Source organism: Myotis davidii, unplaced genomic scaffold, assembly GCF_000327345.1.
Source record: "Myotis davidii unplaced genomic scaffold, ASM32734v1 scaffold234, whole genome shotgun sequence".
Classification (NCBI taxonomy): domain Eukaryota; kingdom Metazoa; phylum Chordata; class Mammalia; order Chiroptera; family Vespertilionidae; genus Myotis; species Myotis davidii.
In genome coordinates this window covers 119,672-129,378 of record NW_006285617.1, presented here as the reverse complement: position 1 = coordinate 129,378, position 9,707 = coordinate 119,672, and the positions used below count along the sequence as shown (strand labels likewise).

Here is a 9,707-nt window from a genome sequence, read left to right as displayed (position 1 = left end):
TAAAATTTTTTTTTACTAGGTAGTAATCCTATATAATAAAAGCCTAATACGCAAATTGTCCCCTTGACCAGGAGTTTAACGAGGTGTTTGACCAGGAGTGGGGCCAGCGGCAGCAGCGGCAAGTAGCCAGGGGAAGAGACCTCCTGCCCCCACAGCCGACAATGGTGGTGGTGGCAGGCAGCTGCTAGGGACCCTACCTGTGCACAAATTTTGTGCACTGGGCCTCTAGTTATATATAGTTGCTCTTTTCAACAGTGATTATGACTTTTGTCCCATTATAAAGAAGCTAACTTTGAAATAATAAAAATGATAATCAATTTGAAATTCACTTTACCATTCAACCAGACAGTTATTTCAAATTTGCATTCTAACCCTATAGATTTAATGGGTAACCAATTAGTACAACAATTTTCTATGCAAAACAATTTTAAGGTTACAAACAGCTTTTAGTAAGAAGCACAAACTTTTTAAAGTGTGACTAAGTCCACAGAAAGACTAATAAACATGACAGCAATACCAGAAAGTATTTCAATTCAATACTTAAAATTTCTGAAACTATAAAAATATTTTGTTAAAAAATATTTTAATGAGTATCATTATTTTAATAGAGTATATAGTGATATATAATCTACTTAGCATAAAATTCATCTTTTTAAAGTATAAAATTCCAATAAATTCAGTGTCATTACATAGAGTTATGAAACTCTCACTATATCATCTTAATGTAATTTTAGAACATGCCTATTACCTCCAGAAGAAATTTCATACCCCTTAAAATTCACTCTCCATGCTCCTTCATTCCCCTAGGCAAAATAGATTGATAGATCAGATAGATAGACAAACAGATAAACTGAGAATACACATTTTTCAAAAGTGTATGTAATGAAACACCAGAATCGACTATATATCTACCCATAAACCAAGACTCAGAAAATTTGAAAAGATGCAATTCATACAGAGTATATTGTCTGGCCATACTGAAAGTTAGTTAGAAATCACCAAAAAGATTTATTTCTAAATTTGGAAATGAGAAAATGTTTTGCTAAATAACTCAGAGTCAAGGAAGACATCATAATGGAAATTTTAATACATCTAACTGGTGATAATGAAAAGTAAATGTATCAAGGTTTGTGAAATGCAGGTAAAGCTGTACTTTGAAGGAAATTTATAGTTTAAAATGCACATGTATTTAAAAAGTAAAAAGTCTAATACATAGTGTCTAAGCTTGCATTTCAAGATCTTAGAAAAACAATAGCAATTTAAACCAAAGTAGAAGGAATGACTATTAGGAAAGAAATTAATTAATAAGATACAAACATACAATGAAGATGATCAATGAGTCAAAAAAGTGGCTCTAAATAGACCAAAGAAATTAATTAATTAATTAACTCCTGGCAAGTTGGATCAAGAAAGAAATAGGGAGGTACAAATTACCAGTATAAGAAATAACAGTAATACAAAGCCATCAGACATTAAAATTTTTCTTAACAATGTATTAGGTGTAAATATATAAACAAAATCCTATATACTGAAAATGTTAGTATAAAACCCAAATTATACAAAGTGACACCAGAAGAAGTAGAAATATAAATTTTGAATTGCCTAATAAATACCCATTAAAGACATTGAACCTATGTTTAAAACTATTGAATACTGCAATTGAGTCCTCGTTAAAACTACTAGAACTACCAACAAAGAAAACTCCAAATGCTTTCACCAGTGAAAATTTACAAATGCTGAAGGCAGAAACACCATCAATCTTGCACAAACTCTTCTAGATAATGTGGACAAAAAAAGGGGCCACATAGTAAACTTGACCAGCCCAGAGTAGACCTGCATGATGGACTTACAAATTCAGAGACTGAAAACAATCACATAGGATGGTCTGAAATTAAAGCGTTCTAACTAAAAGCCAGTCATGGCAGGAGGTCATGCCCTAGGCCACTCCCTTCCTTGAGAAAGGTTGATCTTCACCTAATTGAGCTGGTCTATTGTCTTTTTGCATCTACAATAACATGCGTTTGGAATGCCAGAGTTATTTCCTTTTTCCAGACCACTCAGGGCACAATCACTGCTACAGAGGAGAGACACCAGAACCTCTCTTTGTTATTTTCATCATGTTAATTGTTAACTGTTTTAACTATCCTCTACTACCAATGTAAAAGAAGTATGTGTCTATTCTTTTACTTGTTTTGGAGAAGGAGGATGGGAGAGACAGAGAGAAACATCGATGGGAGAGAGATACATTGACCAGCTGCCTCCTGCATGTGCCCCAACCAGGGATAGAACATGCAACCTGGGCATGTGTCCTGACTGGGAATAGAACCTGTGACCCTTCCGTGCACAGGATGATGCTCCAACCAACTGAGACAGTGTCCATGGCTCCTTTTATGTTTTATGCAATCCTAGAGAATCCCCCCATTTGCTTTCTCCTGCCTCCCTAATCTACCACCAATGAATTTCATGGAACCCCTTACATGTCCTTGGTAGATTTTAATATATATAACGAGAGACCTGGTGCAGAATGCGTGCACGGGTGGGGTCTTTCTGCCTGACTGGCGATTGGGGCCTATCAGAGCCATCTTGCCCAGTCTGGGGGGAGGGGCCATGGGAGGTTGGCCAGCTGAGGGAAGGGATGGCGGGAGGTTGGCCAGCCGGCTGGGAGAAGGGACTGCAGGAGTTTGGCCAGCCAAGGGAGGTTGGCTTTGATAGCACACTGACCATGAGGGGGTAGCTCCTGAATTGAGCATCTGACCCCCGGTGGTCAGTGCACATCATAGCAACCAGTCAACTGGACATTCAGTTGACTGGTTGTAATGGTCACTTAGGCTTTTATATATATAGATTAGGTACAGAAGCCCTGGTTTGTGTGGTTACATGGTAAGAGTGTCAGCTTGCCCAAAGGGTCCTGGATTGACTTGTGGTCAAGGGCATGTACCTCGGTTGTAGGATTAAACCCCACCAGTGGGGGCACATGTGGGAGGCAACCAGTCGATTTATCTCTCTCACATTGTCTCTCTCTCACCGATGTTTCTCTCTCTCTCTCTTTCTCTCTCCCTCCCCCCCCCTCTCTCTCTCTCTCTCTCTCTCTCTCTCTCTCTCTCTCTCTCTCTAGCAACAGAAAAAATTTCTGTGGGTAAGGATTAACACAAAATAAAAATAAGGTGCAAACCTGACATTCTCTGGCACATCTTCTAAATCCATTCAGATTTTGCACAACTAACAACATATACTCAAAGGTGAAATTTTGAGAGCCTTTCCTCTTATCAGGAACAAGACAAGAATGCCCACTTATGCCATTTCTTTTTTTTTTAAATTGTTCATTTATGTTACCATATAATCGGTTTATTATTGTTATTTTTAAAGATAAAGTTATCCATGGTTCCATCACTCATAAATAACTAATGCTTACATTTTAATGTATTCTTTCTTATCTCTTTTCTTTGTATCTTGAGTATGTAATTTTCTCTTCCCCTACATGTAAAATAATATTCTATAAACTCTTCTTAAACATAATGTTTAAATGGCTGCATAATATAGCATCATATAGATACCATACTTTATAATTTATTTAACAAATTTATACTCTTATAAATAATACTCAGATGATCATTTTTGACATAAATCTGTGAGTACTGCATATTTTCTTGATTTTACTTCTTAGACAGAATCATTAACTCAAATGGCATAAACATAATTAAGTTTTATAATACAGGGTGGGCAAAAGTAGTTTTACAGTTGTATGCAAAAGAGTTTATTCTTGTATTATTATTAATTATTAGAGGCCTGGTGCACAAATTTTTGCACCAGGAGGGTCCCTCAGCCCAGTCTATGTCCTCTGCAGTCTGGGACCACTCAGATGATGTCCACCTGCTGGCTTAGGCCCTCTCTCTGGGGGATTGAGCAAAAGCTGGCAGTCAGACATCTCTCTGGCAGCCCAGCAGCCCTCGGGAATGTCCACTTACCAGCAGGGAGCTGACCTAAGCTGCAGTCGGACATCCTTAGTGCTGCTGAGGAGGCAGAAGAGGCTCCCGCCACCACTGCTGTGCTGGCAGCCATCAGCCTGGCTTGTGGCTGAGCAGAGCTCCCCCTATTTGAGTCCACTGACCACCAGGGGGCAGTTCCTGCATTGAGCATCTGCCTCCTGGTGGTCAGTGTGTGTCATAGTGACCAGTCATTCCCAGTCTTTCTCTTCTTAGGATCAATTTGCATATTACCCTTTTGTTATATAGAATAGAGGCATGGTGCATGATTGGGGCCGACTGGTTTGCCCTGAAGGGTGTCCTGGATCAGGGTGGGGGTCCCGCTGGGGTGCCTGACCAGCCTGGTTGAGGGGCTGGCGGCTGTTTTCAGACTGACCAAGCTCCCCGGCGACCGAAGCTCCCAGATTTTCCTATAGCGAATGTAAGGTCAATTTGCATGTTAGTCTATTATTAGGTAAGATTGTATTATTTTCCATATGAACAACAGTACATCCACTTTTGACCCACCCTCTATATACCACTTATTTCCCACAAAAAATATATGAAAAATGAGCAAGACTAATGAAAATTAAAGAAATAAAAATAATGAAATAACATTTAAACCCATAATATTGGCAAAGATTTAAAAGACTGACAATGCCCAAAGTTAATGAAGATGAGGGGATATGTGTTCTTTTATAGATATGTTAATATTTTATTCTCATCCTCTGACTTCCACTTTAGAAACCATCAGCTGGTTCTCTATATCTATGGATCTGTTTCTGTTTTGTCTGTTCATTTGTTTTGTTCTTTTAGATTATATATATAAGTGAAATCATACAGAATTTGTCTTTTCTACCCGACTTATTTCACTAAGCAATAATATCCTCTAGGTCCATTCATTTTGTCACAAATAGCAATCTTTCATTATTTTGTTAGCAATATATTTTTTTTAATTTGTCTTTATTGTTGAGAGTATTACAGATGTTCTCCTTTTTTCCCCATTGGCCCACTCCACTCTGACCCTCCAATAGGCCTGACTGCACTATTGTCTGTCCATGGGTTATACATATCCTATATAATAAAACCCCAGCGAATAAAACGGTGGAACGACCAGAATGACCAGAGACCAGAATGACCGCAGCCCCTTGCCCCGGCCAGCCCTGCCCCCCAGCAAGGATCCCCATCCTGATCAGGGGTATAGCCGGCCTGCAAACCATCCACAGCCCCTCTCCCAGGCTGGCCCCACTTGCCAGCAGGGACTCCCACCCTCATTGGGGAAGTGGCCATCCTACAAACCACTCATGCCTCTCACCCTGGCCAGCCCCACCTCCTAGCAGGGACCTCCACCCCAATCGGGTTCCTGGCTGGCCTGCAAACTTCCACAGCCCCTCACCCCAGCTGGCTCCGCCCACAAGCAGGGACACCCCCACCCCCATCGGGGAAGTGGCCGGCCTGCAAACCACTCATGGCCCCTCGTCCTGGACAGCCCCACCACCCAGCGGGGTCCCCCACCCTGATCCGGGGCCCTCATCAGGGCAGGCTGGCAGGTGCACTGGGTCTCTATCCTATATAATAAAAGGGTAATACGCAAATTGACCCTAATGGTGGAATGGCCAGAACCACTGCTCGAACAGTCACTATGAGGCACACTGACCACCTCTTAGTTCCTTTCCCTGGCCGGCAGGCTCTGATCGCCTGATGGCAAACGGAGAACTGGGAGTGGGTGGCGGGGAAAGCAGGTGACACCACGCAAAGCCTCCCACCCCACCAGTCGCCCCACACACAGAGGGCTACCTGCAACAAGGGCAGGGCCGGCAAGTGGGTGGGAATGGCTGACCTTTCGGCTCCTCCCCCGAGCCAGCAGGCTCCAATCACCCAATGGCGAATGGGGAACTAGGGGTGGGTGGCAGTGGGGGTCAGGGCTGGCTGCAGGCAACCAGGGAAGATGGCCCTGATCACAGGCCAGGCCTAGGGACCATACCCACTCACGAATTTCATGCAGTGAGCCTCTAGTCTATGTATATAAAACCCTACTTTATATATCTTTTCTACAGTTTTAGTTTCTGGTCATCATAAGGTTTACGTATATCATTCTATATCTGTAGCAGTCTATTTCAAGCTAATATTCATTTAAATTCAAGAATATTGTATAAGAATTAAATTTTCACTCCCTCCTCCATGTTTATGTTATTGGTGCCATGTTTTAGATATTTTTGTATTGTGTATTCCCTAATTACTTATTGTATTTTGAGTTGAGTTACATACCATTTTTCCTTTTTACCTTTGTAGTAGCTTTTTAAATGTCTAATATGATGTCTTTATTAATATTTGGCTTTACCTGTAGAGTTTTTATTCCTTTCTCATATTTTCTTATTTCTGGTTATGTCCTTTCCTTTTCTAGTTAGAGGAGATCCTTTGAGTGGAAATAAAGCAGAAGACTTTCAAAAAAAAGGTCATTGATAGTGCTTATAATCATAAAACAGATATTAAAGCCACTTGTTTACAAATAAGATCATCTATATTTACTTTTTCCACTTTCATCCTAATGGTATGAATGTTAATCAAATGTATTTACTTTGGGCGTGTGGATTATATTTTAACTTTCTAATTGATTTCCCTTTGCACGTAAGCATGAGCCATGGTAAAGGGATCAGCGATTTGAAAAGAAGCCTGTGTGCCACCAGGATGCCTATGAAATGGATTTCAGTTCTGCTGCTGCTACAGCTGAGTGGTCACTTCAGCCCTGGGAGTTGTGGAAAGGTGCTGGTGTGGCCCACAGAATACAGCCACTGGATCAACATGAAGACCATCCTGGATGCACTTGTCGAGAGAGGTCATGAAGTGACTGTTCTGACATCTTCAGCTTCAATTCTTGTTGACCCCAATAAACCATCTGCTATTCAATTTGAGGTTTTTTGGAGGAAGGAAAAGGGCAAGGGTGGGGGACCAAGTCACTGAGAGTACAGAGTCGGAATGATCACATGGGCATGAGCTCTGCTGAAAGGCTGAGGTCATTGTTTTGTCTGAATTAAGTGATCAAATGACATTCATGGAGCGAGTAAAAAATATGATGTACTTGCTTTATTTTGACTTCTGGTTCCAAACATATAATCAGAAGAAGTGGGATCAGTTTTATAGTGATGTACTAGGTAAGTCATGTTTTAACTGATAGCTTGAAACCTAAACTTTGCTAGTGCCATGGGAGGAGAGTTTGTACAAATATAAAGTCAGAGGAAATATCTTTTATAAGTAAAATGAGTTTGTACAAATATAAAAACAGAGGAAATATTTTTTATAAGTAAAATGACTAAATGATAATATATAATGGTATTTCAATCTCACAAATATTATAGAAATGTTTAAATTATTAGGCCATTTTTGACCCTGTGATTCACTCTTAGTACAGGAGATTTTAGGAAGTCAAAAACCACAAATTGAAGCACTGAGAAATTCTAGAAACCATTATACCAATTCTTTGTAATATAATTTATTTTTTATTCTTTTTTTCTGTGTAAAGTGTTTCATTCTTTGGGTTTTTTTTTAAATATAATGTCAAAATATTGCCCATCCTACACTTATTGTTAGAGAACTTTTAAGTTCACAGCAATATTGAGTAAGATTTCCCATATAACCTCTGCCCCCACACATGTATAGACTCCCTCATTTTCAACATATCACTCCTAAGGGATACATTTGCTACAATTGTTGAACCTAGAGTGGCACATTGCTATCATCCAAAGACCACAGTTCATGTTGGAGTTCACTCATGGTGTTACATATTCCATGGGTTTTAACAAATTTATAATGACATGTATTATATAGAGTGGTTTCACTATCCTAAAAATTCTCTGCGCTGTACTTATTTCCAAAATACCCATTACACTATAATTTTTCAACTTAAGAGATAGGCATTAGAAATTTCACTAAATATCTTGATCGAAGCAGAAAAGTAGATTGAGATGTTACTTTACTTCTAGCACAGCTGTCTATTGAGCTTTGACATCATTGTCTCCACTTGTTCCTCCTCAGTTTCTTTACTTTAAAATTAAACTGTTTTGCCATGTTACCTAAAAAACTCTTTCATGATAGAGAGATATAATAGCTCCAACCCGACTCAAGAACCTACAAATCAAAGTTTCTAATAACTACATATTCATTCACTCAGTGCTTACACTGTTTTAAAGGTCAAAAGTTGTGTTGAAGTGTGGACAATCAAGTTATTTCTCTGTATTTGTAAAAACTGTATCTTTTCATTATAGACAAAAATGAGCCAAAACTAAAGGGAGCACATCTATTTTCCATATCTTATAAAAACTTTCCAGCTGTTATTTGCAAATATTATTATTAAATATATATAAATATTATTAAACTCCAAAATTAACAAAAAATGCAATTGTAGGTGTCAGGAACTAAGATATACTTCAAAAACCTCACAGTTCTTAGAAAATCTAGTATTCAGGGAATAGCTTGCTAAATTGTAGAAACTAAGCTGAGTATAAGGCAACGTGTTTCCATTGATAAATTGATTAGGGAGCTCAAATAATTGTGCACATTTGCATCTGTTACTTTTGTAGTTTTACAATAAAAACAAATATGTTTAATTCTATAGTGGCTTACATTTAATGGTTTATCATTGTGAATGTACTGATGTCACATCAGAGATAAAAGGTCTCTAGCGCTTTGTCTTATGTATTTGAACATAAACATAAACGTATAAATTTTATATATTTTATCACACATATGAGTATGTATACATATATACCATATACATAAATATTTATATTATCAAACCACAGACACTTTAAAGCATTTTGGCTACCTTATCCCAAGCCCCTTTCAGAAACTGTCCTAGTACAGTACTTACATTAAAATACTCCCATTTCCTCTACCTTCTGTTTGCTTTTCCCTCCAGGAAGACCCACTACATTATATGAGACAATGGAGAAAGCTGAAGTATGGCTCATTCGAACCTATTGGGATTTTGAATTTCCTCGCCCAGTCTTACCACATTTCGATTTTGTTGGAGGCCTCCACTGCAAGCCTGCCAAACCCCTGCCTAAGGTAAACCTATTTCTCTTTGTTTTCTGTTGAGGTTAATAACTAGTATTCTACCTTAGAAGGAAGACAATGCCTCAACAATATGAGTTGTGTTCCACCAATATTGGCAGCAAAACCCAACATTTACTTGCTGTCACTCCAACATTTAAAAAATTCCCCATTTTAGATCTGGTTTGTCATCCTAGCCCAAAAAGGGATTGCATAGCCTATTAAAGCAGGTGTTTTCTGACATTCGCCAATTCTGCACAAAATCTCAGTAAAGATCCCGGGGGGAACATGGTTAGCAATATCACAGCTGACTGACAAAGTGAGCACAAATAAAATGTACACTACACATATAATAAGAACCAAAAATCCTGCATATTTAATATACCAATTTCATCTGAAAATCACCTATAGTACAAAGTTGCAAAATAATTGTCAGCATGTAGGATATTCCTTATGAAGGAAAGCAATAATCTAATATGCTTTAAATTGATACAATATCTTTAAGACATAACTACAAAACAACCATCCTTTACTGAATTATTTTATCATCTACTAAGACATCCTGTTTGTCTACCATTTGATTGGCAGCAACATAAAACAGATCTCTTATTCAAGGGTTAACCCAATTTCTATTTAGACTTAAAAATGTTTAGCTACATGGCAATGACTTTCACAAGGTCTAAAGCCTGAGCTAAA

At 38.6% G+C, this 9,707-nt stretch overlaps 1 protein-coding gene across 1 annotated transcript in view; it reads left to right on the top strand.

Annotated features, from left to right (window-relative positions):
• The first annotated feature begins 6,595 nt into the window (after positions 1-6,595).
• LOC102770918 (UDP-glucuronosyltransferase 2B31) overlaps positions 6,596-9,707 on the top strand; it is a 26,365-nt gene continuing 23,253 nt past the window's right edge. The window contains exons 1-3 of the mRNA XM_006756418.2: positions 6,596-6,875; positions 6,970-7,114; positions 8,878-9,026. Coding sequence (XP_006756481.1) covers positions 6,597-6,875; positions 6,970-7,114; positions 8,878-9,026 — 573 coding nt within the window. The 5' untranslated portion in view covers position 6,596. The remainder of the gene's footprint in view (positions 6,876-6,969; positions 7,115-8,877; positions 9,027-9,707) is intronic.